This window comes from Trichosporon asahii (genome assembly GCF_000293215.1).
Source record: "Trichosporon asahii var. asahii CBS 2479 unplaced genomic scaffold scaffold00051, whole genome shotgun sequence".
NCBI classification, from domain to species: Eukaryota; Fungi; Basidiomycota; class Tremellomycetes; order Trichosporonales; family Trichosporonaceae; genus Trichosporon; species Trichosporon asahii.
In genome coordinates, this window is record NW_014040873.1 from 1,542,590 (window position 1) to 1,567,775 (window position 25,186).

The window sequence follows — 25,186 nt, forward strand, 5'->3', positions numbered from 1 at the left end:
TTCGTGGCCCGGTGGAAGAGCTGAAGGGCTCGGCTCTGGTGCTGGAATCAGCCATTTTGTAACTCAGTATATCACGCGGTCATTTGTTGAAATCTCCATTCACATTCTTGCTGCTGGCTGATGTTCCACTGATATCACGATTTTGGGTGTGACTGAGTCTGTAGGTGGCGATTACGCTACGCAGTCAGACAGGTAGGGACTGACGCGCCGAATGCGATACGCTGGCGTGTACATCGGTGCGGACCGCAGAAACTTGTCTGCACGCTGACGCAACGAGTCCGGAAAACACGGAGGGGCCAGGGCGGCGGACATTACAATCACGGACTTTGAGGCAATGTCCGGTTCCTCTTCTGTGGCTGTATCATCCTCTCCTTGTCCTCAACACACTCACAACACTCAACAGACAGGTAGCAAGAGATGAGTATGCATATGTGTATTGTTCTACTGCTTCCCCCCCCCAAGCCCTCCTCGGCTGCGCCTCGTCGGGAATTATCCCTCCAGCGTCGCCGGGTCAAAGTCGTCAATGATCTCCTCATCCACGCTCGGCTCGCCATTCAGCGGTCCCGGGTCCGTGTCGTCGCTGACCTCGGTCTTCTTCTTGGGCTTCTGCTCTTGTTGCTGCTCGCGCTCGTCCTCCCCATCCTCCCACACGGGGAGACCGCCGCTGCTCCGTCCGCTCGGCTTCTCCACGACCTTCTCTTCGACTTTCTCCTCAAGCTTGCCGCTGGAACCGGAGTCGGAGCCGGCGTTGGACTCGGGCTCGCTACGCTCGCCCTTCTCTTCCTCCTCCTCTCCATCCTCCCACACCGGCAGACGGGACGTCGGTTTCCGCTCCTCCAGCGCCTCAGCGACTTCCTCGACCTCCTCCTCGGCCATTGCCTCCTCGAGCTCCTGCCAGAGCTCCTCGTCCCACTCCTCCTCGTCTCCAAAGTCGAACGTGACGATGCCAGAGAGCAGGACGTAGCCGATCACTGCCACAGAGGCGCCGGCAAACCACGCCCAACGGGCGTACTTGAACTTTTGCTCCTCGGCCTTCTTGCGCGCGTCCTCGGGTCCAGCGGGCTCGGTTGTCTCGGTGACAGTCGTCTTGGAACCGAAGGGCCACCAGCTCTCGACCGTCGTACGGACTGTCTCGACAAGTGTGGGGGGTGTGGGTGGGGGAAGCCGCTTCGGCCAGCCGGACGGGAAGAGCGCCTTCTGCACGCGGTGCTGGTGCTTCACGAGCTCCTGGCAGTTGTCCCTCAGGTACGTGCCGAGAAGCTGGTTGGGCAGCTTCGTGTCGAGCGCGAGCGTCAGTTGCGCCCAGAGCGCAACATCGAGGGAGCACGGCCTGGCGTCAGCTAGAATCCTCATGCCATAGCTCAACACTCACTTAGATCCGTAGAAGAACTTGCCCTTGCCGAGCTTACGAAGGAGCGGTGCAAAGACGGCGTTGTACCGCTTACCCAGCTCCTGCTCGCCAAACTTGCGACGGCGCTCGGCGATCTCCTTTCCGGCATGCCAGCCGCTCCACTTGCGCGGCACCTTAGTGCCGCCGGGACCGACGACGAAGGACTCGTCGAGACGCTTCTGGTCTTCCTCCTTCAGGTCGCCGTCGTGCACGCCGCCGAGGCCCCACAGTCCAACATGCTTCAATCGCGCGGCGTGAATCGAGCGCAGGCGGTCGGGCACGTACTGCGTCATGGGGAAGGAGAGCGTGTGGAGCTGCGCGGTGGCGAGGTGCGGCCAGTTCGGGGGAAGGGAGTACAGGGTGTGGTTCTGGTGTTAGCTGAGCGACGAGTGTGGAGAGCGAGCCGAGAGGGGAGGTAGAGAAGAGCATAACAGAGTCATTGAAGCTATGGGTGGCGTATTTGGGCAGACCCAGATCTTGATAGTGGCAAGATCAAAGCTCAGCAACGAAGTGCAGGCAGCGTTCATAAGCAGACTGCGAGCTCATGACGATAAGAACGCACAGTGATGAAAAGCGGTACTCACGACAAGATCAACAACAGTCTCCTCAACATAAGCGTCCCAAACACCAGCATCAGCACGCTGTTCCGCGTCAAGACCAGCGTTGGCGTCCTCGTATCCCGCAATCGTCGACAGCTGCGAGTTCGGAACGGGCTTGTCGTCGACAGTAACATACGCTTTGCCTGTTTGTTAGCTGATATCCCCACGTGCAGCTGGAGAGGGGTGTCGTCCCGCCGAGCCTCATATCACAATAGCCAGCTGAGTGGGCTAAAATAGCTGGGTGAGCTGGAAGGAGAGAGCGGCTGAGCGAGGAAGGCACGGAAGAAGGGAAGGATGAGGTCCGCGGTAGATAGCTGTAGAGAACGAGTGAACAGCTGAAAGATGACCCGAGCGAGCTAAACAACGCATTTACAGCTCTAACGCAGCTTTGCGCAACGTACACCAACGCTGTAACCCCATCCTCGTCACAATACAGAGCCGACCGAAGCCAGTCAGACTCACCATTAGCGCTCCAGCTCGCCGTCCGCGTCTCGGGGTTGATACCGGCCAGCTTCAGCGTTCCGAGGATACGGAGCGACTCCCCGTCGCTGGCGGGGAGGTCGTCGAGCGGCGGCGTCGTGTGCACTACGACCGTCATTTTGTTTCTGAGCGGCGAGTTCGGATAGTTGCCAGAAACCTTGACCTTGGGCCTGCGTCATGTTCCAAGAGGTCATCTCGGATGTCCGGTCACGTGATGGGTTCTGTGGCACCTCCACTCCGTCCTCTGGACTGCCAGTGATGAAGGGGTGTAGATGGAGCAGAGAGGACTCAGTGTGATGTTTTATGCATGCGTCTATGTCTACAGGTCTAGTCGCTGTCGTCGCTGCTGCTCTCCTCGTCTGTCTCCTCTTCAGTCTCCCCTTCCTCTTCTTCCTCCTCCTCCTCTTCCTCGGTTTCTTCCTCATATGACTCCTCGCTCTCGCTCTCCGACGAGTTCAAGAAATCGTCCAGATCCCTGAACTTGCTCTTCGTAGTGTGCGGGACGCTCGCGCTCGCCGGTGACGAGTGTGCTGGCGACGGCGCATTCGAGCTTCTTGACCGGACAGCGGCCATTGGCGGGGGTAAGCTGGGCGGCATGGAGTCGGAGGAAAAAGAGGTGGGAGGCAGGGCTGCGAACTGCGGGGCCGTCTTCTGTCCAATCTGGATGTCAGCTTCAGGAAACCTATGACAAAGCTACTCACGTCTAACTCGCGAAGTGAGGAGTCGGTGGGGTCATCAGTCCACTCGGGCAGCTCGGCGTAGTCGGACAGCTTGTGTCCAGCTGAGCGGGACATAGAACCGACCCTGTAGTCGGACTTGGAGGGGCCGTCGTCGTCCACGCTCCTCGTGCTGAGAAGCACATGGCGGACCTGCTCACGACGAAGCACCACACCGCCGACTTCCTCCTCTTCCTCCTCGGCACCCTCTTCCTTCGGCGTGTTGCGCACGCCACGCAGCAGAGCAGCCAAAAACCTGGCGCGGTCACGAACGTCGTAGTCCTTGTCGTACCGTGCCAGGGCGAAGAGGTACTGCGCAAACTTCTCGAGCTGAGCGTTGGGCGAGAGCACGAGCAGCTTGGCCGCCAGCGAGAGGACCTGCAGCTTGGCAGCGGCCTCCTCACCCGTGAATCCGCGCACGCCCTTGCGCAGCACATCGGGTACCCAGGGCGCCACGCCCTCCCAGCCAACGACGGCGTCGGCTGACGGATCGGACGCGAACTGGCCCACGAGCCAGAACACACTCGCGCGAGCGGCGGGGTTCGTGATGTTGTCAAGCTGACGGGCGAGGCGGGCGACGAGCTTCTGCGGGTTCGGCACGGCTGCAGCGAGCACGATGCCCTTGAGCACGACAACAGACTGGGCCACGAGGGCAGGGCGGGGCGATTTGAGCAGACGCATGAGGCTGCGGAGAGCGACCTCAGCGACAGACGGTTGCGTGCGCACGCAATGACCTAGCGCTGAGACGGCGAGAGCGCTGACACTGTCCTCGGGCAGGTTGGCGTAATGCCTGAACTCGCGGACAAGAGACTCGGCATTCTCCGGTCCCGTGAGAGCCACTAGAGCGCGCACCTTGGCGCGCTTGGCAACGAGTCCATCCGTACCGCGGACGTACAGCTGCGCCGCGTACGAGGCAAAAAGCCACGGCCGCTCCTCGGCCATAGCGGCGACGACGTCCCACGCAAGTGCCGCAATCTCGTCCGTACTGGACCCCGCCAGGCGCAGGAGGGGCCGCACGAGGAGTTCCTGCCCGATCGCAGTGTGCCCCGCCGGCGCGAGGTGGAAATACATGATTGCTGTGGCGAGGAGTGTCGCGGCGTTCCGGCTCTGCAGCAGCGGCTTTGCGTGATCCAGCAGCATGGCCAGGTCTCCATCGAGCCCCTCGTACGAGTCTGTCGTGGACGACGGCTTGACGGCTCCCGCCGTTGAGGGCTTCTCGAGCTGCGTCCGCGCGTACCGCGTCAGCACGTCCAACGCCACGATCTGTCCCCATTCGTCGGCGTCAACGAGCAGACGACACAGGTGACGATAGTAGGGGTGCAGGAGGTCGAGGCGGTCGGGGCAGATCTCAGCGAAGGCCGTCAACGTCGCTCCCAGCGTCAGAGGGGAGGGCGAGCCTAGCAGTGTCTGCAGGAGCGGGAGCAGTTCTGACCTCGTCGACGAGTCCATGTCGTATACCTTGGACAGACCCGCGGCGACTGCCTTCCTCACCCAAGGGTTGCGGTCGTTCACGAGCTTCTTCAGTCCGAGCATCACGATACCTGCTGTCAGCTGCACAGCCTACGTGTAAGCTCACCCTGGATGACGGGTACGCGAATAGACGTGAGCACACGCAAACTCATGGAGCGGATAAGCGGGGAGGGGTCGCTGAGGTCCTTCTGAAACGTGTTGATCGAGAGCAGGAGTAGGTCCGAGTTCGTGCCGGCATAGCGGAGGAGGTAGATGTAGACGAGCTTGCGGATCTCGACGCTGCTCGCGACAACATTCTTGACGACTTGGGCGAAGAGAGCCTCCATGTTGCGCCCCTTGGACATGGCAGCAATGATGCGCTTCATGCCCTCGAGGCGCTCGGCCTCGGCGCGGCTTTCGAGAAGCTTTGAAATCTCAAAGATCTTGTCCTCGGAGACGTCAAAGTAGGCGGCCGAGGCGGTGCCGCCTCCGAGGCCGCCGATAGGCAGGTTGAAGTCGCGGGTGGTCTCATGAAAGTTCTCCTTGAGACGCTGACCAAGCCTGTTGATCATGGCTGTGTCTTTGGTGGACTGAAATAGATGGAGGAAGGTATCTAACGTCACCAGCTGTGTCTGGTGCAGTGCGGGCGGCAGCAGGGTGTCATCAATCGGGGTCGCGGTCTTGCGGGGCAACAAATGAGGCCACGTGGTAGTGCTGGGTCAGGTGCCGTCGCTGTAACTAGAATAATGTAAAACGGCGATCCCGATTGTATATTTGGATTTAGAATAGGCTAGGTGGGTTGGTGGAGATGAAGATGATGCAGTCCATGCAGGCGCCAAGCCCAGATGGCTCAGGGCGGGGATGGAAGTGCGTACCATCGACCAACGGTATTTTGCGCAGACCGACTGCGGCCCTGGGCTCCGTTCATCGCCTCCGCCGCCGCCTCCTCGCCTGCTGCGTACCAAATAGCCTCATGGCCTCATGGCCTCATGGCCTGTTCATGGTTGCAGCCATGCAGCCTGTCGCAGTCTGACGTCGGCTACCCTGAAGCACCTCGTTATACCGCACACCGCGCACCGCACAACCCCCCCTATACCCAACAACACCACTCCGCCGCGATCACCTGAAACCCATCTTCGACTTCTCTCATCTCATCCCACTATCGGCACCCAAAGAACCATACAATCCAGGCCCCAGCCCCACAACCACATCTCCCACCCCCGTCACTCTCTTTATCCTCTTTCTTGTCCATCATCCTCGCTCTGTCATCCCCTTCCACTTCCATCATCACACATCAAACCGTAAACAAATAGCCATTCATGGCTCAACAGAATGGACAACCGGGTCCTGCCCCGGCTCCGCTGTCCCTCCCAGCAGAACCACCTACTCTCAACGATGTCCAGATCACAGACTCGCCCATCGAGATGTCCGAGACCGCTCCCCCGCCCCCGTCCGAGCCGGCGCAACCTCAAAACCTCGCCGCTCCGACCCAGTACCCTCCAGCACCACCCCTCAATTCGGCGTCCAGTGGCTTAGAGCCTATCCGTCAGGACCCCATGGAGCCCGACTATCCAGCACCACAACGAGCGAACGCACGATCCAAGGCGTATCTGGAACCTGTCCCGCATTCTGATCGCACATTGGCTTCTTACATGGCCAAGCACCCCGACCACGCAGTCAAGAAGGCGATGAAGAAGCTGTATCCTCGCGCAAACTGCTTCTCTCGGATGGCACGATCGCTCGGCAGCGGTCATTCCGTTATCAAGGGTCTGACCGAAGACGAGTTCAAGTACTGGGAGTCCGTCGGGCCCGAGCTCAGGCGGAAGGCAGGTTGGAAGCTGCCTGGCGAGGACGCGCCCGGCGTCGAGGTGTCGGATCTGTTCTGGAAGATGTACCTCTCGATTCAGCCGACGATTCAGCACGACCACCTCGCCGGTATGACGGCGCCCGACCTGATCGGCAGCACGACAACAATGCCCCTCAGCATCATCTCTCTCATCCCCGACATCATGCAGCACTACCGCTCGGTCATCATCCGCGCCCAGAAGGAGGTGTTCTTGGCGACCAACTATTGGCAGTGAGTACACACGCGCACGATCACCGTGCACGCTCGGCTGTTTACCCGCGGCTTGCCCATGATGCACCAAACGCCGTTACTGACAAGCACCACAGAGCCTCCGACTCCGTCTCAGTAGTGAAACAAGCCCTCATGGACCTTTCCGCCAAGGTTATCAAGGAGGGACGACCGAAGGTCGTGGTCAAGATCATGTACGACCGTGGTACCTGGGAGCAACTATGGAACCCACATGCGTTCGTGGGGCCCAAGGGCTTCAAGCCACTCGACATGCCGATGCCGGACGAGGTTCCTGGGCTGCACCTCGAGGTTATCGTGAGTCATCACACGACGTAAACATGCGGCTGACGTCTTCCCAGAATTACCACAAGGTGCTGCTCGGCACGTTCCATGTGAAATTCCTGATTGTGGACCGCAAAGTCGTGCTGCTAAACAGCAACAACATCCAGGATCGCCCGAATCTGGAGCTGATGACGCACCTCGAGGGCCCGATCGTCGACACCTTCTACGACTCGGCTCTCTATTCGTGGTACAACACGATGACGCCGCCGTTGCCCTGCCTGGCCGACCCATACCAGCCGCCGCGCAACTCGAATGGCGAGGTGTGCTACCTGTTCAAGGACTACAACCCTTACTTCCGCGACATTGAGGTTCTGAAGGCGGCGCGCGCAGCGCGAGCGATGCTCCGGCGGCAAACCCAGGACAACGAACTGGAACGCGCACGCTACATGGACCACAACTCGCATACAGCTAGGGACCGTCTTGTTGAAGCAGTCCGGCAGGCTGTCGCGAACCAGAGACAGAACTTTGCTCACACTCAGGGGGAACTCGCGAGCCGTGGAGCAATCGCCATGAAGGAGCTGAGGGAATTCGGAGAGAGGATGGGATTCCCCGCCACGAGTCGACCAGGAAGCAGACGGGCCAGCGCCACGGACCTGACCAAGCTGCACCGGGGCGACTATGATGAAGAAACTGCGGCCATTACCGCTGCGAACCGCAAGTTGACCATGCCTGTCGCCTCGTCCGAGGCCACCACATCCCCGACACTGCACGAGTTCCCCGTTCGGTCAAAGACGATGCCCACGCCGCATCCGCATTTCGACTCGGACGTTGACGGAACGACGACTGCGCAAACATCCGTCCGACAGAGCTTCCATTCCGCATACGATGGATCGGAGGATCAGCGACACGTTGGATTCGCCTCGACGGACCGAACCGAGAGCCCGGCGCCCTTCGTGACGTCTGTGTCGGAAAGCCCCGAGGCGATGACGGTCGATCTGCCGCCGTCCTACAAAGGCGATTCTGAGAAGCACGCGGATGGCGGACCCTTTGCGGGCTCACCCTCGTCAACGTTCCCGCGCGCCCACGAGTCGCCGTTCAAGGAGCCCGAATCGCCTTTCAAAGAGGGCGCCGAGTCCGACACTAAGGATGTCGGGGAAGGCAACGTCATTGATGAGAAGCGATTTTCCCGACTCAGGGGCGATCCGCACAGCGGCAACATTACGCCTCGCACGGAGCGCTCGTTCCGATGGGCTGACCGGTGGAACGACGAACTCGAGTCTGGGTCAGTTACGCCGTACCACCCCCGCCAGTCGCTCGACGAGGAGATCCCGCCCGAGGGCGGAACGAAGCGCATGTTCAAGCTGTCAAAGCGCTTCAACGCTGGCGCGCTTAGCGAAGCGTGGGCGACGGTCGAGGACTCGGACGAGCTGGACAACTTCAACCCGCACGTTATCCACGAGCCGCACGACCCGTTCCCTGTCGCGCTCGTGTGCCGACGGCCGTTCGGTATTCCAGGACACCAGGACATCAGCAACCCGCAGAACGCTGCCTGGCTCGCGGGTATGCGCTACGCCAAGCGTAAGATCTTCATCCAGACGCCTACTCTGAATGCACGCCCGCTAGTCCGTGCAGTGAAGCAGGCGTGCCGACGCGGTGTCGAGGTCATCCTCCTCCTCGACCTTGGATTCAACGACATGGCCGAGTCGATCGCGTTCCAGGGTGGCACAAACGAGCAGGTCGTCGACCGCTTATACAAGCTGCTCATCAAGGAGGGCAAGGCGCAGCACCTCAAGGTTTACTGGTACACGGGCAAGGATCAGGTGCGCCCTCTCAACGCGGTCAAGAAGCAGCGCAACTGCCACATCAAGTTTGCCGCGTACGACGACGAGGTCATGATTCTCGGCAACGCCAACGGAGACACGCAGAGTGTTTTCCACTCGTCCGAGGTTAACGTCATGATTGACTCGAAGGACCGCGTCAAGGAGATCATGGACACGCTTCTCTCCAACCAGAACACGATGCAGTACGGCGGCGTCGACGCCGATGGCGTGTGGAGAGACGAGGAGGGGAAGACCCTCGTCGACTACGGCGCCACAGGCGGAGGCGGCTTTATGAGCGGCGTCAGCGCCTTCATTCGCTTCGCGAAGACGGCTGCGAAGTAAGCATGACCACGACCTGTGCTCCTTCGAACATGGTCTCGCCCCGTGGCCCGTTCGCTCGCTCCGCTGGGGTTCTGTCTGTCTTCACCGCCATCCTTCCATTCCAGCCGGCCGCCGACGCCACCGTCGGCCCCCTTTGTCCCCTCTCCCTCCCCACTTACACACGGACGTTGTCCATGGCCCCCTTCATTGGGACGAACTCTTTCCACCTCTATACTTACAGCTACTACAATACGATACCATACCACCCGCTGCCCGAGACTGCGACTGCAAACTTAGATCTCCCCCTTCCTCTCCTCATTCACATACAACTGTTGTCACATTTTCCAGAACCCCACACATTTCATCCTCATCCCATATTACACGCCCAACTGCCCACGCCCACGCCCGACACGCTGTCCACGATATTTGTATCCGTTAGGCTTGAGCCTGATGCATCATGTGATACCACTGCGCTCGCTGCATGCGTTTGCGAGTCAGATACTGACCGTCGGCTCGAGGCCACCATAGAGGAGACCCCGGACGGAAGCAAAATGTCCGATCGGTGCAGCTGACATTTTGGACTGGACTCGAGATGAAGCTCGGAGCGCCTGCACAAGCCGACTCGACCACACACATTTGTCTTGCTGCATGCTTGCGCGCTTTGGACGGGCAAGCCTTGGACGAACACTACCCTCCCTCCTTTCCACATCCCTCTACACTACTACCCGCCTGAACACCACCGCCGTCGACATTCCCACCATGGCGTCCGTCGAGGAGCAGATCAAGGCGCTGCATGACAAGATCAAGGCGCTCAAGGTCGCGAAGCAGGATGCGTCTGCGGAGATTGCGGAGATGAAGGCGCTGCAGGCGTCCAAGCCGAAGGACAAGAAGGCCGGCTCCGACTTCCAGCTCAAGGTGCCGAAGGGCACGCTGGACCACAAGCCTGCGGCCGCTCTGCTGCGGAAACGGATCTTTGCGACGCTCGAGGGCATCTTTGCCAAGCACGGTGCGGAGACGATTGACACGCCCGTGTTTGAGCTCCGCGACATCCTGGCGGGCAAGTACGGCGAGGACTCGAAGCTGATCTACGACCTGGACGACCAGGGCGGCGAGAAGTGCTCGCTGCGCTACGACCTCACGGTCCCCTTTGCGCGCTACGTCGCCATGAACGGCCTCACCAACATGAAGCGCTACCACATCGCAAAGGTGTACCGCCGCGACCAGCCCGTGATGAGCAAGGGTCGCATGCGCGAGTTCTACCAGTGCGACTTTGACATTGCCGGCGCCTACGACTCCATGGTTCCCGACGCCGAGATCCTGTACATCCTCTGCGAGGCGCTGAATGCGCTCGAGATCCCAGAGTACACCATCAAGCTCAACCACCGCAAGATCCTCGACGGCATCTTTGAGCTCGCCGGCGTGCCCGCTGAGAAGACGCGTGCCATCTCGTCTGCGGTCGACAAGCTCGACAAGCTCCCCTGGGCCGATGTGCGCAAGGAGATGACCGAGGAGAAGGGCCTCGACGGCGCCGTCGCGGACCGTATCGGCCAGTACGTCGGTCTCAAGGGTGAGTCGGCGGTCCGCAGGACCGCACCGTGTAGCTACGTGTGGCACCAGAAGCTGATATCCCAGGCAACGCCCGCGACGTTCTCGCCAAGCTGCAGTCGGACGAGGCGCTCATGGGCGTCCCCAGCGCCAAGGCCGGATTGGACGACATGGCGCTCCTCTTCGACTTCCTGGACGTGTACGGCATCACGAACAAGATGTCGTTCGACATGTCGCTCGCCCGTGGACTCGACTACTACACCGGCATCATCTACGAGGCGGTCACGGACGGCTCTGCGCCGCCGTCCAAGGACACGGCCGCTGTGCCCGAGAAGGCGGCCGAGGAGGCCGACAAGAAGGCCGACGCGAAGAAGGACAAGAAGGCGAAGAAGGGCGGCAACGCCAATGTGAACGAGGACGGCGTCGACGAGTCTGCGGTCGGCGTCGGCTCCATCGCCGCCGGAGGACGGTACGACAACCTCGTGGGCATGTTTGCCGAGGCGGCCGGATCCAAGCGGTCCAACGTGCCGTGTGTCGGTGTGTCGATCGGTGTGGAGCGCGTGTATGCCATCCTGAACGCGCGCCAGAACCAGGCCAAGGCCCGCTCAAAGGAGACGGACGTGTTCGTGCTCGCGCTCGGCGGCGGGCTCCTCCCGGAGCGCATGAAGTTTGCCAAGATGCTCTGGGACGCAGGCATCAAGGCCGAGTTCAGCTTCAAGAACAAGCCCAAGGCGCCCCAGCAGTGGGCACAGGCTGACTCTGATGGCGTCAAGTTTGTTGCCATTCTCGCGCCCTCCGAGCTCGAGAAGGGCACGGTGCGCATCAAGGAGCAGGGCGTCGAGCGCGAGGCTGGGCAGGATAATGGAGAAGAGGTCAAGATGGAGGACGTCGTCAAGTACCTCAAGGAGAGGCTCTAGGTTCCACGCTCTGGGACACGCAAAAAACTAGATGGCTTATGCATCTATCTATCCTTTAGTCTCCTATTTCGCAACTGATAGGTATGGGGACTACATCGCATACATCTCGATCTACATATATGCCTACGTCTACGGCCGCGTCTTGGCGCGGATCTGGTTGACGATAAGGCTCTTGTAAGCCGCAACGTCTCCCTTGAACTTGGTGAGCGTTCCGTCGGCGCACACCCAGAGCTGGTTCGCCGTGGCGTTGATGAAGCGCTCGTCGTGGGAGATGAGAATGACACCGCCCTTGAACGCCTTGACGGCCTCGGCAAGGCCGTCGAGACCCTCTGCGTCGAGGTGGTTCGTCGGCTCGTCGAGCAGCAGGACGTGCGGGTTGCCCCAAGCCAGAACGGCAAAGGCGACACGCGATTTCTGACCTCCGGACAAGGTACCAATCTTCTGGAGACCGGTGAGACCCGTAATGCCAAACTGGCCCAGGTGGGAGCGGTATTCTTGCTCCGTCTTGCCGGGGAACTTGGACTGCATGAACTGCACCGAGGACACGTTGAGGTCGAGCTGGTCCATGTGGTGCTGTGTAAAGTAGCCGACGCGGCAGCGGCTGTTGATCGTCGCATTTCCCTTGCTCGGCTGCAGCACACCGGTCAGGAGCTTGATCAGCGTCGACTTGCCTGCTCCGTTCGGGCCAATGATGGCTGGCGACTGTCCAGGTCCACGTTCATGTTGACGTCCTTCAGGATCAGCTTGTCGGGCGAGTATCCGAACGTCGCCTCGTCGAGCTGCAGGAGCGGCGGCGAGATCTTGTCCGGGTCCGGGAACTTGAACTTTTCGTTCGCGTCGTCCTCCTCTGGCGGCTCGAGGTCTGGCAGCTTCTCGAGAATCTTGATACGCGACTGCGCTTGTTGCGCGCGGTTGGCGTTGTAGCGCCATCGGTCAATGTACGCCTGCAGGTGCTGGCGGTACGCGAGCTGGGCCTCGTACTCCTTGCGCTGGGCGAGGGCACGCTCCGTCTTGGTCGCGTAGAAGTTGGTAAAGTTGCCCTTGTAGTAGTCGAGGCGCTGGGAGTGCTGGTGCACAATGTCGGTCGCAACCGCGTCGAGGAAGGCACGGTCGTGCGAAACAACGAGGATCGTTCCCGGCCACGTTTGCAGGTAGTCTTCGAGCCAGGCGATGGCGTTCAGGTCCAGCATGTTCGACGGCTCGTCGAGCATGAGCACGTCCGGCTTGACAAAGAGCGCACGCGCGAGCGCAAGACGCATACGCCAACCTCCAGAGAAGGAGCTCGTCGGCTTCTGCTGGTCCTCCTCGCTGAAACCGAGACCGGCAAGCAGGGCACCGGCACGCGCCGGGCCAGTCTCGGCCTCCATCTCGACGAGCGAGCGCTGGATCTCGCCAAGACGAGTCGCGAGGTCGTCCTTCTCCCGCTCAAACTCGACACGCACCGCCTCGGCGTCTGTTCCCGGTCCATCACGCTCCATCTTCTCCAGCTGCTCGTTCACCTCCTTCTCGTCCTGCAGCAGCTTGTGTCGCCATACGTCGGCCTTGAGCACACTGTCGATCGCCTTCGTGTCGTCGCCCACAATCTCCTGCTCGACGTACAGCACGGAAATGTGCTGCGGGATCGGCAGCTCACGCAGCGCCATGTGGCGCAGCAGCGTCGACTTACCCACACCGTTACGACCGATGAGACCGTAGCGGCGTCCGTAGGCCATGGTGAGGGTGGCGCCGGAGAGGATACGGTTGGAAGCGAACGAGACGTCGATGTTGGTGAGGTGGATGTCCTTCGACTTGCCCTTGGCGGCGCCAGAGAGGTCGAGCGGGTTGACGCGCATGAACATTTCCTCGTAGTTGGCCTGCTTCTTCTGCAGCTCGATGAGCTTCGAGCCTTCGTACAGGGAGCGCTTCGAGCGCTTCTCGAGCTTGGCCTTGAGCTTGGCCTCGGCCTTGGCGAGCTTGGCCATGTCGACGCGCGACGTGTGCGACTTGTTCACACTGTCCAGGTCCACGGTGCCCGACATGGCGATCGTCGCCGACTGCTGCTGGTTGCGCATCGAGACCGTCTTGTCGAGCTTGGTCGCCTTGTCGCTCTTGCGCACGCGCTTGCTGCTCTGCGACTCGAGGTAGGCCTCCAGGCGCTCCATAAACTCGTCCAGCGCCTTGGTGTTCGAGGACGACGGGCCGCCCGTCAGCATACCCCGTGTCATGGAGACGATCTCATCGACTTCCTCGTCCTCGTCGTCGACGAGGCCGGAGATGTAGTCGACGACAACATCGTCCGTCTGTGGGAACGTCTTGCGCTGCTAGTTAGCTCAAAGTCCGCAACCTGGAGCTTACGATGTCCTGTGCAACGACTCCCATGGTGTCAGTGGTTGTAGATGAGATCGGTGACTGATCCGAACGTGTAAGCCGACGACTTTTGCGGGAGGTCCTTCCTCCGGATCCGGCGGTTATTGCTTCCGCTCAGTCTGAAATCGTGACTTAACCACTACAGCACTGTCTTCTGCCGCCTGAACATGGGCAGAGTTCCCTTTGCATCGGTACCGATGAAGCTGTAGCGTGGCATTGCATCTCGCGGAGCACATTGAATGCATGGTCTCGATAATTCCTGCTTTGAGGAAATGCAGACCTTGCAGACGCTGGCTGCGGAGTTCGCTCTATCTCCGTATACTACAGGATGGGTGGCGTCAGAGAGCAACGAGCCAAGTTATGAGGCGAACACAAGTAGTAGAACACATGATGCATAACTGTATAACGGTGAAAAGCTGAACATTAGGTAGGATGTGATACACGTATTTGATCAAGGTGTGGCAAGAGAGAAAGGGAAGTCTAGATGTAGTGGCAACTATGGCCCTTTTCTTTTCTTATCTCCAAACACCCAAGCTCCACTAAAAACGCAGGCACTCGCAAGTCCGCTCCCTGCTCAATGCTCCATGGCCTCGACCAACTTGGCAAAGTAGCTGTCAGGGTTGGCCTTGAGGTTGGCAGGCGTGTCAAACTCGAGGACCTTGCCGTGGCCGAGAACGAGGATCTTGTCGTAGTCCATGACGGTGCCGAGGCGGTGGGCGATGGTGAGCACCGTCGTCGACGGCGGCAGGTTGCGGATCGCCTTTTGCACCTCGTTGTCCAGGGAGATGTCGATGCTGCTCATCGCCTCGTCAAGAATGAGAACCTTGGACTGGCGGACGAGAGCACGCGCGAGAGCGACGAGCTGGCGCTGGCCCTGCGACAGGTTGCTGCCACCCGCAGCAATCAGAGTGTCGAGCGTGATGCGCTGGGGAGTGGCGGTCCCCGGGTCAGCAGCCTCGGCGTACGAAGCAGTCTGGCCAAGACCCGACTGGTCCATAGCATCGATGAGCACGCTGTCGGCGTACTCGCCGAAGGGGTCGAGGTTGAAGCGCAGGCTGCCGCTGAGCAGGATGGGGTCCTGGGGAATAATCGTGACATTGCTGCGCAGGTCGTGGAGGTTGATCTTGTCGGTGCGGATACCGTCAATGTAGACCTCGCCGCTGGTAGGGATCATGCGCAGGAGGGCAAGCGCCATAGTGGACTTGCCGCTGCCGGTGCGACCAACGATACCAATCTTCTCGCCGCTAGCGATGCGCACGTTGATGTGGTCGAGCACGGTAGGGCCATCCTCGGAGTACTTGGCGCAGAGGTTCTCGAGAACAACCTCACCAGACGTAGGCCAAGCGGCAGGAGGCTTGCGCTCGGGAATGCTGGGAGGCTCCTGGTCGATGACCATGTAGTCCTCGATACGCTCGACCGAGTTGCCCTGCACCTCCATCTCGTTGATCATGCGGACCCACCAAAGGATCATGATCGAGAACGAGATGGCCTGCTGGAGAGCGAAACCGGCGTCCGAAGGGTCAAGGGGCGACAGGTAGATGAGGAACGAGGCAAGAAGGGCCGAGAAGACACCGCCGAGCATGTCGATACGGATAGTAACCCAGCGGTTGAGGTTGTAGAACGCAGTCGCGGCACGAGTGTACTTGTCGGCCTTGGCCTGAGTCTCGCGCTTGATCTGCTCCTGGGCGCCGTACGCGCGGATCGAAACAATGCCATTGATCGACGCAGACAGGTGCGAGAACAGAGGCGACTTGGCATTCGACATCTCACGCTTGACGGAGAGCTGACCGTGGATGTACAGTTCGCCGATGAACGCGCCGATGAGGCCAATGACGATGGCGGGGATCGAGAAGAGCGGAACGAGGACAACGACGGAGACAAACTTGATGAGCATGCCCATGGTCATAGTGAAGACGCCGATAGCGGTCTCGGTGAAGTTGCCGTCGATCTGCTTCATGTCCTTCGTGAAGCGCGAGATGATGCGGCCGACGGGAGTAGTGTCAAGGAAGCGGAGGTACGAGCCAAAGATCTTGTCGACGAGGCGGGCGTGGACGATGCGAGACGCGCGCATCGAGCCCTGGTAGTACAGGACGGTGGCGAGGGCGACGGAGAGAGTGCCGAGCACCACCCAGATCATGTACCAGCCGAGCCAGAAGACGGGGTCGACGGTGGTGGGGCTGGACGATGTCTGGTAGGCACGAGCCCAGAGACCGAGCCAGTAGGGCTGGAGAGCGGCCAAAACCTGGCTTGCGAAGAGGAGACCCCAGAAGAGAATCCAGAACGTAGCACCTCCGAACGAGCCGAAGAAGCGGAACAGAGCCTTGCGCGAGATGCGGCCCTCGGACTTCTCCTCGTCCTGGATGAGCTTGTTCTTGGTCTCCTCGGTGTTACCGATCTTGTCGTTCGCCTCAGTAGCAGCAGCGTCCTTGGCCTCTTCAACCTCCTTCTTCTGCTCAGAGATGTCGGTAGCAGAGCTCGAGGCAGAGACACAGGTCGAGTCAACAGGACCGGCGTGAGTGACGACACCGTTCTCGTTCAAGGTGACAATGTACGAGGCGATCGGTGCAGCGAGGTGAGTGTGGTGCGTGATGAGGATGACAGTGCGGCCCTCGATAAGGTCGCCCTTGAAGAGGTTGTCGATGATGAAGCGCGAGGTGAGCGTGTCGAGAGCCGAGAAGATGTCGTCAAGGAGAACAGTGGCAGTGCGAGCGTAGATGGCACGAGCGAGGGTGATGCGAGCCTTCTGGCCACCACTCAAAGTGACACCCTTCTCACCAATCTCAGTCTGGTCACCATCATCGAACATCTTGAGGTCGGGCTCGAGAGCACAGTCGTGGATGACCTTGCGGTAACGAGCCTCGTCGTACGGGCTGCCGAACAGGATGTTGTCACGGATAGACGAAGACAGGCACCAGCTCTCCTGAGCAGCGTACGAGACGCCGCCCTGGCGAGGGAGGTGGAAGAACGAACCAGGCTTGCCCTCAAAGTGCAGCTCACCGATGAGCGCCTTGAGGAGCGACGACTTGCCGCTGCCGGTAGGACCAGAGATGAGACTGACTTCGCCCTTAGGGAAGGTCACGTCGGGAATGTTGAGGCGGAAGTTCATGACGTTCTTGTTCTCCGAGTCCTTGCCCCAGGCGAACACGGCGTCCTTGAGGCGAATGAGACCGTCGTCAATGGCAGCCAGCTGCTCGGGGGTCTGCTGGAAGTCGAGCTGAGCACCCGGGCTGAACGCATCAATCATATCGGTCTCGTTCAGGAACTTGTTGATACGGTTGAGGGAAACGCCAGAGGTAATGTACTGGTTGACCATCCAGAAGGTCATACCAAAGAGGTCCTTGAGCATCTCGAAGATACCCATGCTGGTGAAGACGGTGGCAGCGTCCAGGGGCCGCTTCTGGATAAGAGTGTACGAGGCGAGGGAGACTGTCATCGTAACAACAGGGAGGATCAGATTAACAACGTTGTTAATACTGGGTAGAGTTAGCGCGATCAACTCGCTGGCAACTCACAGGTTCAGGAGACGACGCTTCCAGGTCAGGACGAGCTCCTCCTCACGCTTCGCGGAGATGCGAGCCTTGATCCTGTCCTCCCAGCCAAACATCTTGATGATGCGGAGAGCACCAATAGCTTCTGTGACAGTGTCGACACGGGCGTCGGTGGACTCCATCTTAGCGGTCTGGACACCGGCAGAGAGCTTGGTGATCCAGCCGGGGAGAGGAAGTGTGACCAGCAGGGCGATGACTCCAAAGAGGGCACTCCAGCTGAGCATCTGGTACAGAATGTACATGCAGAGGATCAGCGAGGTGGGCGTGTAGACAAGGAAAAGCAGGATGTCACGGCCCTCGACGAGCGACTCGATGTCTTGCGACATGAGGACGTTGATGCGGCCGATGATGCCCTGCTGGGGAGCCTTGACCGGCGCGGGCTCAGCCTCCTTCTTGTTGTCCTTACCGTTGGTCTCGCCGTTGGCCTCACCGTTGAAGTGGCCGTTCTGCTCCTCAACCTCCTCGACCTGAATCTCGGGAACGTCGGCGTCCGGCTGCTTCTCGTCCTCCACGGTGTCCTTCATGCGGAGACGAAGGGCGTGGTCGAACAGGAGCTGGGTCAGGAGAGCCTCAGCGCGGACGAGACAGCGGGTCATGATGAAGACGTAGTACTGGATGCACATCGGTCGGGCCGAGGAAGAGGAGGGCGATCCACACCCACGGCTTGATCTTTGCGCCCTTGCCCTCGGCCTGGATGTAGTTGAGGAGGCGGTTAAGAGCAACGGTGGGAGTGATCTCCCAGACTGCGGTGAGGGCGCACATGACACCCGCCCAGAAGAACTCCGTGCGGAACGTGCGGAGGAGGTTCCAGAACAGGTGCACATTCTTCCAGCCCTTCTCCTTGCGGCGCATGGGGTCGAGCTTGTGCATGTGCTTGCCGTAGAGGTGCGAGGCGCGGTCATAGTCGGCAAGGGGGTGCAGGTCATCGTAAGGGAGAGCGGTCGTCTTCCAAGCCTTGCGGATCAGCTCGGTCATGAAGTTGTAGAAGACAAAGTTGAACGGCGAGGCGGTCTGCTCGGGATGGATGAGCTCCGGAGGCGTGGGCGCCAAAGGGTCGGCAGGAACGTAGGTCCTGGGGCGGACGAGCGGCGTCACAATACCGGCGAGGAAGAGCATACCGATGCGAGTCCAGGTGACCCAGTTGTTGAGGTCAGAGGGCGACAGGTAGTACGTCAGCTCCGGCCAGATATCGCGGTAGGCGTAGATGCCAAAGGCGATGGCGAGGAGGATGTCAATGTGGTTCGTGAGATTGCGGCGCAGCTTGGTTCGCGAAAGCGCGAGCACCATGAACGAGAGCAGGAGGACGTAAAGCTGCGAGTCAGTTCGCCGCGCAGACCTTGAAAACTCACGTAGAAGACGCAGCATCCCATCTCTCCCCACTCAAGGCTGGAGTAGTCGTCGACGGTGGACTTGTTCTTCTTTTTCTTCTTCTTCTTGAGCGCCTCAAAAGCACCGCCGGGGGCGCTGGAAGTGTCCTCATCATAGGGAGGAGGTCCATCGGCGAGAATGGCGGCGTAAATGCTGAGGGCGAGAAGGGCGGCGACGAGGAAGGTCCTGAAGAGGTCAAGGAACACTATGATGGTGCCGTTGGAGCGGAGGTTGCTCCAGTGCGAACGGAGGTCGGCCCATAAACCCTGCGAAGGCATGCAGGGGGGCGGCTCGACGTTCTCGACGACTTCGACGTCGGGCTCGATTTCATCGTCGTCGCCCAGGAAGATCGGCTGCCTTCGGGTGGCGCACGAGCGAACCTTGGCGTAGACCCTCGGCGCAGCCCACTTGAGACCGAACCAGAGCAGCGAAAGCAAAACGAGACATGGGAGGATGTAAAGAGTGTGGGGGAAGATCAGAGGGGTAGGGCTGGCAGTCAGCGTACCGTCACGAATGTGGTCGCGCGAGCTGACAGAATCGTCAACAAACGTACTGAGGCTTCTCCTTCTTGTGCTTGGCGAATGCGTATCCGATGTTGAAGACGCTCTGAGCATGCTGGGAGGCAGCAAGGCCCAATGCCTCGAGAGGCATGGTATAGCGGAGTGGTTGAGTGGTGAGGAAGACGAGAAGTGGGATGAAGAGGAAGACCAAGATAGCACCAGGGACGCGAACTACATGTTGCCGGGAGGCGGCGGCGGCACGCGTGTCTAGGAGAATGATCAGCCGCAGCCAACTTTTGGGCAAGTGACTCATCCGGTGAACCACGGTCACCTACGGTGATGATTGTACAGGCACGCGACTTAATCGGACCCGGCGGATATTGCCTTCAGTCAGCCAAAACCGCCCGTCCATAGTAAAGCTCTGGCCAGCCAGGACAGCCAGAATCGGCAGGTCGCCGACATGCACCCGTATGGACACTGCTTGGGATCCTTGGCTGTTGCTATTTCGGCCTCCTCGCCGAATGGAGCTCGCTGGGGACCCGGACATATGCACACAGACACCTGAATCTCACCTTGCCTCCTTCCCGGTCTCGGATGCGAAATCATGCATTGCTGCTATATACGAACACTTCTGAGTCAAAGTCGAGTCAACCTGACTGGACTGTTTGGAAAAAAGTTCGAGCGCTTAGAACGGTGTCCCGGCTCCAGAGCTCCAGAGGGCTCCAGACTCGGTGATCGGTGAGAGTTACGGTGTGAGTGACAAGTGCCCAGATGAAAGCGAGACTATGACTGTTCCACCGTACGGTGCCTCATAGCTTTCCAGTTCACAAACAGATCCACACACGCCACTGTCAATTTGCGTGAGCGCACTGTGCTTACAGCGTGTGATAGCGCGATCGCCAGTAGCGCCAATAGCGTGTGGCTCAGAACCCGACGATAGGCAGGCTACGTGGTGGCACTGTGGCAGAGATAAGGCCGCAGTAGAGAGATAGGAGGTGCATCTCCATCCAAAGCTAGTCGTCGAGCTCTTGCAAGATCTGGCTGAGCAAGCTCCATCGGGGGTCATGTGAACAGCCATCACGTGCATTCCGATGCCCTTCTCGGCGTTGGCACGGGTTGGCAATGTGTGGTGAAGGATGTTGATATTTTGGCGCAGACCCATGTGCAACCATCCAGGACGGGTCGGATCAAGCGGCGCCGAGGAGTCACACTTCTGCTCCACGAGACTCGCGACTCCCGAAATACGGGAAAGTGCGCGGCAAACTGAAAGGAGCTCAGGTGCACTACTCGGTACAAAAAACTCGTGCTCAAGGAAGCCAGAAGTGGGTGGATATACACCGGGTAGCCTTCCCACAGTGGATTCAGCCAGGATCTCGGAGGTCGCCGAGGTGGCAAATGAAGGGGCCTGATTACCTGCAGTTGCCTACGTGCCTATCGTAGAGCTAGGATTGCAAAGGCTTTCTACGCCGATCACCCAGGCCTATCATCCAGTCCACAGGGGAGATGGTAGCTGGAGCTTGTGGCGATCCGGTCCTCAAGCATGCCACTGGTTCAGCAGACTGTCCGTCATGGTGGAGAGGGGAGCCAGGATGGAGCTCCCCGTCGGAGCCCGGACCGCTCCTGCCTAGCGTACTCCATTGGGAGCAAAGTATGGCAGGTCGTCAGGAGACCCCTGATGATCCCCTTCGGCGTGGGGCAGGGAGTCCGCAGCCCACCCTCGGGGATAGTGGGGAGGGATCTGCCACTGAATGATGCAAAGGACATTGCAGACAAGGAGCCAGGGCTCGGTTCGACATGACAAGGTAGGCGGACCAACCTTGTTCAAGGCGTGTCATGAGGTAGCGGAGAACGGCTTGCAGTGCCGCTCGCGTGCGTTCCGGATAACCGGGAGGAGCGAATAAAGCCCATGGATGAGGGTTAAGTGGAGCCAAGTGATCGGTCTCAGCCTACCCTGGGCGAGAAGCGAGTGCGCTGGGAGAGAAGGATCTCGTGGAGGAGAATTCAGAGCGAGCTAAGACGGCCGAAGCAGCAGTCGGACGGGGTTTCACGGACCAAGAAAGCGAGATCAACGGCATGAAGCAACTGTAAGTCGTCGAGAATGCCGCCAGCATACCAGAAACGGCAAGCTGGGCAGGGCACACGGCTGATGGGGAGTCTGAAGCGAGCGAGGAACCACCGTCGCAGGTTGCAGCTATGGTGAGCGCGGCTTGAGGGACTCAGAGTGCGTCGCAGACTTCAGACGTGCTTGATACGACGTCACCCTCTGTGCCTGGTTCCTAGAATACAGGGTGAGGGTTTCTGGAGGTCGCTGCAGACGAGCCAAGTCAGCCAGGCAAGCCTGGCGAGCCTCGCAGCCATCGAAGCGCCTGATACCTGCGCCAGCGACTGGCCACCATTGAGAGAAACGCAATCAGCGAGAGAACAAGGATCGTTAATGATTCAATCCTCTGCCCCACCCAGTGATCAAACACGCGAGAAACACCTCCATCCAGGGAAGACACCATGTCGGGGACGGGCGACTCCGAGCCTAGGAACTGGTCGTTTCGAGGCGGCGGCGGCGGCTGTGAGGAGAGTGCAGGAATCAGAGGCGACGGAGGCGAGGGGAAAGAGGTCAGCTGGTCAGAGGACAGACCTGAGTTATGGTGAGGGATTTAGGGACAAGGGCGATCATGTAATTCCACCGTAATGCAATGCAGTTCGCTCTGTGGGATCTAGCTTTTTGCTTACGCAGACGCGCTGCGCGGTCCAACGTACCAATGGCCAACGTGCTGCAGCCAGCGCTCGAGATCGAAGATGAGGTAGATGAGACCACGATTAAGCTGCTAGTCTCAAACCGTCTAGATGTCCAGACCCTTCGGCACCGCGCGGACCCTGGATCTCCCCTCCGCCAGCTGCCAGCGAAGCACATCCCTCACTTCAGCACGCGCAACGTGGTCCCGGAAACCCGGCTGATTGCCTGTCTCAGCAGGCTGAGCATGCTGAGCTAATAAGTCGAGCCTGAGCCTGAGTCTGATCTGGAGCCTATCTGACATCCCTATCGACATTCTGCTCAGCGCAGGTAGAGGAGGGCCATCAATGTCGTTAACGCTGGCTCGCAGTAGTGAGTGAACGAAACCCATGTTAGGCGGGGTGGAGAGCGCTGCTGCAATTGCAGTCTGCTGGGCAGGGGGATGCGGCGCGGTCCAGGACCCGGGCCAAGGGCATGGGGGCAGAGGGTGAGGAGAGAACTCGCCCAGGGACTGGCGCGAGGAACGATTCTACATTGATTGGGCCTGGAGGGCGACAAAAGTTTCCTTTTCGGGTAATAATTGGGGCGCAGGATCGCTAGAGGAGAGTCGACGCCTGGAGTAGCTGGAGTGCAGCACCAGCGTCAGACGCAGACTTCAGGCTCGGTGGCTCAGTCTTTAGTGTGTGCCCTGAGGGTCTTGGACTCCTGACAAGGCTCCCTGACCTCGGCATGAGCACTGCAGGTTATGCGGGCTTTCAGGTCATCCTCTGCGGCCTCCTTCCCTGGAAACCCAAGTGATATCTAACTGACCTTCCACTTAGGGCTCGCCTCGCCATTCATTCCTCATCCATCTCTACCACCCAGCCAGCGAACGAACACACATCTCTCTCCCAGATACCAACCTATCCAACCTGCATCTATCTTCTCTCCATCACTCCTCTCCCTCTACCCTCAGCACTCTGCCTACTCCCCAGCCCAGACCACACCCGCGCCGCTCATCTGGTTGTACCCGCAATCACACAGCAGCGACAACGACAGCTCGCACCTGAAGCCTAAGCGACCGATTCGCTTCCTTCCCAACCACACCTGCACCTGTTCGGGACGGAGCGACGGAGCGCCTCATTCTCTGATTTCTACACGGCCGACCTCATCCTTTCGACCCTACCCCCTACCACCACATCCCCCCTATCTCTCATCGGTACACTCTCCCATCGTCACCTTATCTTCCTACCCAGCTCGTACATATACTCGCCTCCGACTGGGCCCTAGACACTCCCCCACCTCTCTCCCAACCCTTACTTGCTGCGCTCACCGCCGTCCACTCTCTCCAACCGTCTAGCTCCAGCTGCGGTTCAACATTCTTCGACACGTGCACACCTAGTCCGCGTGACCCCCGGACCCAAGCCTTACTTTTCTCTCCACCATCTACCTCTTCTCGCATCTCGCATAACTCTTGCCATCGCCATCCAACATGAATCCGCACAAGATGGTGAGTTGGCCACCGCCATTCCTGGGGCCGTCAGGGCTATGACGTCGACGTCCGCTGACAGTACCACAGAACAAGGTCGACCTCTCGGTATGTGTCCTAACCACCCACCCAGCCCATCCATCATTTCCCGCCGCTGCGACCTGTGCACCGACCACATGCCTTGCATCCTAATTTTGTTGAATCGAGCACTGACCATGCCCACAGCAACTGAACGAGCAGGAGCAGAAGGCCTTCCAGATGTACGGAAAGCTTCCCCAGAAGAACCTCCTGAGTAAGATCAACAAGGTGAGCATACTACCGGGGCATTGACGGGAAGGGTACGAACTCTGAGCCCGTGCTCTGATGGGACTCTTGCGCCCCTCTTACCGTCTGTCATGTCTGGACCTTCTAGGCTGCATTCACCTTCCCCGATGGCCCCGACCATGCACAGGAACCCGATTAGCTGACGATTCTCGCAGGAGCGCAAGTACTTTGATTCGGGCGACTACATGATGTCCAAGGCCGGCGTCTCGCCCCCTCAACCTCTTGGCACTGCGATCCCTACCCCCGAAGGGTTAGTGCACTGCCGTCGGGCGAACAACCACTGCTGAAGGAGAATGAAACTGATCCCTGCAGTGTCCCGCACGCCTCTCCCCCCACCAACGGCCAACTCTCCTCCTCGCCCACCAACTCGAACTCAATCCCGGACCAGGCCGCGCGCCGTCCGTCACAAGCAATCGTCGGCATGGGTATCTCTCCCGCCGCCGAGAGTGAGGCCATGGGTATCCCTGGCTCTCACCAGCGTAGGGGCTCTGAAAGGTGCGCAGAGGCGTTTGGTGCGGCAGCGCTGACTCCCCGCAGCCACTCTCGTATTTCTCCCCCGGGAACGTTCCGTGAAGGCGTTCCTCCCCAGTCCTCATACCCGATCCACCACGGCAACTTTGGCTCGTCGCCCGTCAAGACGAGTGCGCTTGCTCGCCGGACCGACGAGGAAATGTAACAACAGTTGACTTTTTCTGCTACAAAATACCTACGTTACCACTCGAATCCACACCCACATCCACACCCACAGCCCCCACTACAATCACATTATCCCGTCTGCATTTCCTTTCCAACTCTCAAGGGCCAGGCCCCGCCGCGCGGTGCCGCGGTGGAGGCGGCGACGCTCCCGGCTCCCCGCCCGAGCGTGCGAGCGAGCGAGCGAACGAAACGGTCGGAGCGCAGTGCGCCCCGTCCTCGTCTGGACCGAGCTGCTCGCGAGTGACTAGACGTGAGCGTGCAGCGTGACAGTCCGGCAATCCCGTATCAGGCGTATATAGCAGCCAAGAGCATTTTGACACCATCCTGCATGTAGGAGTATCCGTGTATGCGGTGAGCGCGAGGCGCGAAGCGCCCAGCAGAGCAAAGTAGCGAAGGCGACAATAGTGGCGTTCAGCAATGAGCGAGGGCAGCGGCAGCTCTGGTAACGGGGAGTACGAGACACAAACTAAACACGATGGCGCCAGAGACTTTGGCGGGCGCTCGACCAGTGGGCAAAGCTGGCTAAGCCGGTGATGAGCTCCCCAGGACCCAAGTGTCCAGAGACAGGCCCAGACGCCAGCGTAGTGCACCACCAATGTTCACTACAAGCTGCCC

At 59.7% G+C, this 25,186-nt stretch overlaps 8 protein-coding genes across 8 annotated transcripts; 3 read left to right on the top strand and 5 right to left on the bottom strand.

The window, feature by feature from the left end:
• Nucleotides 1-489: 489 nt before the first annotated feature.
• Nucleotides 490-2,587, bottom strand: A1Q1_02971 (uncharacterized protein; the record flags this gene model as incomplete). Its single annotated transcript, XM_014324200.1, has 5 exons — nt 490-1,330; nt 1,373-1,629; nt 1,676-1,866; nt 1,953-2,126; nt 2,452-2,587. 5 exons carry the CDS (start codon nt 2,585-2,587, stop codon nt 490-492), a joined length of 1,599 nt encoding a protein of 532 aa, XP_014179675.1.
• A 209-nt stretch (nt 2,588-2,796) lies between these two features.
• On the bottom strand, nt 2,797-5,206 carry A1Q1_02972 (golgi family to vacuole transport-related protein; the record flags this gene model as incomplete). The annotated part of the gene is made up of 3 exons (XM_014324201.1): nt 2,797-3,120; nt 3,171-4,736; nt 4,778-5,206. The coding sequence occupies 3 exons, from the start codon at nt 5,204-5,206 to the stop codon at nt 2,797-2,799; spliced, it is 2,319 nt and encodes a 772-aa protein (XP_014179676.1).
• Nucleotides 5,207-5,953: 747 nt separating this feature from the next.
• On the top strand, nt 5,954-9,152 carry A1Q1_02973 (uncharacterized protein; the record flags this gene model as incomplete). The annotated part of the gene is made up of 3 exons (XM_014324202.1): nt 5,954-6,711; nt 6,807-7,023; nt 7,068-9,152. The coding sequence occupies 3 exons, from the start codon at nt 5,954-5,956 to the stop codon at nt 9,150-9,152; spliced, it is 3,060 nt and encodes a 1,019-aa protein (XP_014179677.1).
• Nucleotides 9,153-9,890: 738 nt separating this feature from the next.
• On the top strand, nt 9,891-11,593 carry A1Q1_02974 (histidine-tRNA ligase; the record flags this gene model as incomplete). The annotated part of the gene is made up of 2 exons (XM_014324203.1): nt 9,891-10,698; nt 10,749-11,593. 2 exons carry the CDS (start codon nt 9,891-9,893, stop codon nt 11,591-11,593), a joined length of 1,653 nt encoding a protein of 550 aa, XP_014179678.1.
• Nucleotides 11,594-11,722: 129 nt separating this feature from the next.
• Nucleotides 11,723-12,160, bottom strand: A1Q1_02975 (translational regulator GCN20-like ABC transporter protein; the record flags this gene model as incomplete). Its single annotated transcript, XM_014324204.1, has 1 exon — nt 11,723-12,160. One exon carries the CDS (start codon nt 12,158-12,160, stop codon nt 11,723-11,725), a length of 438 nt encoding a protein of 145 aa, XP_014179679.1.
• An 89-nt stretch (nt 12,161-12,249) lies between these two features.
• Nucleotides 12,250-13,951, bottom strand: A1Q1_02976 (translational regulator GCN20-like ABC transporter protein; the record flags this gene model as incomplete). Its single annotated transcript, XM_014324205.1, has 2 exons — nt 12,250-13,872; nt 13,928-13,951. 2 exons carry the CDS (start codon nt 13,949-13,951, stop codon nt 12,250-12,252), a joined length of 1,647 nt encoding a protein of 548 aa, XP_014179680.1.
• A 562-nt stretch (nt 13,952-14,513) lies between these two features.
• A1Q1_02977 (uncharacterized protein) lies at nt 14,514-19,506 on the bottom strand (the record flags this gene model as incomplete). Its single annotated transcript, XM_014324206.1, has 5 exons — nt 14,514-17,412; nt 17,452-18,041; nt 18,109-18,747; nt 18,837-19,344; nt 19,409-19,506. The coding sequence occupies 5 exons, from the start codon at nt 19,504-19,506 to the stop codon at nt 14,514-14,516; spliced, it is 4,734 nt and encodes a 1,577-aa protein (XP_014179681.1).
• A 4,048-nt stretch (nt 19,507-23,554) lies between these two features.
• A1Q1_02978 (uncharacterized protein) lies at nt 23,555-24,551 on the top strand (the record flags this gene model as incomplete). The annotated part of the gene is made up of 5 exons (XM_014324207.1): nt 23,555-23,572; nt 23,642-23,659; nt 23,777-23,857; nt 24,031-24,125; nt 24,188-24,551. The coding sequence occupies 5 exons, from the start codon at nt 23,555-23,557 to the stop codon at nt 24,549-24,551; spliced, it is 576 nt and encodes a 191-aa protein (XP_014179682.1).
• Between the last annotated feature and the right edge of the window lie 635 nt (nt 24,552-25,186).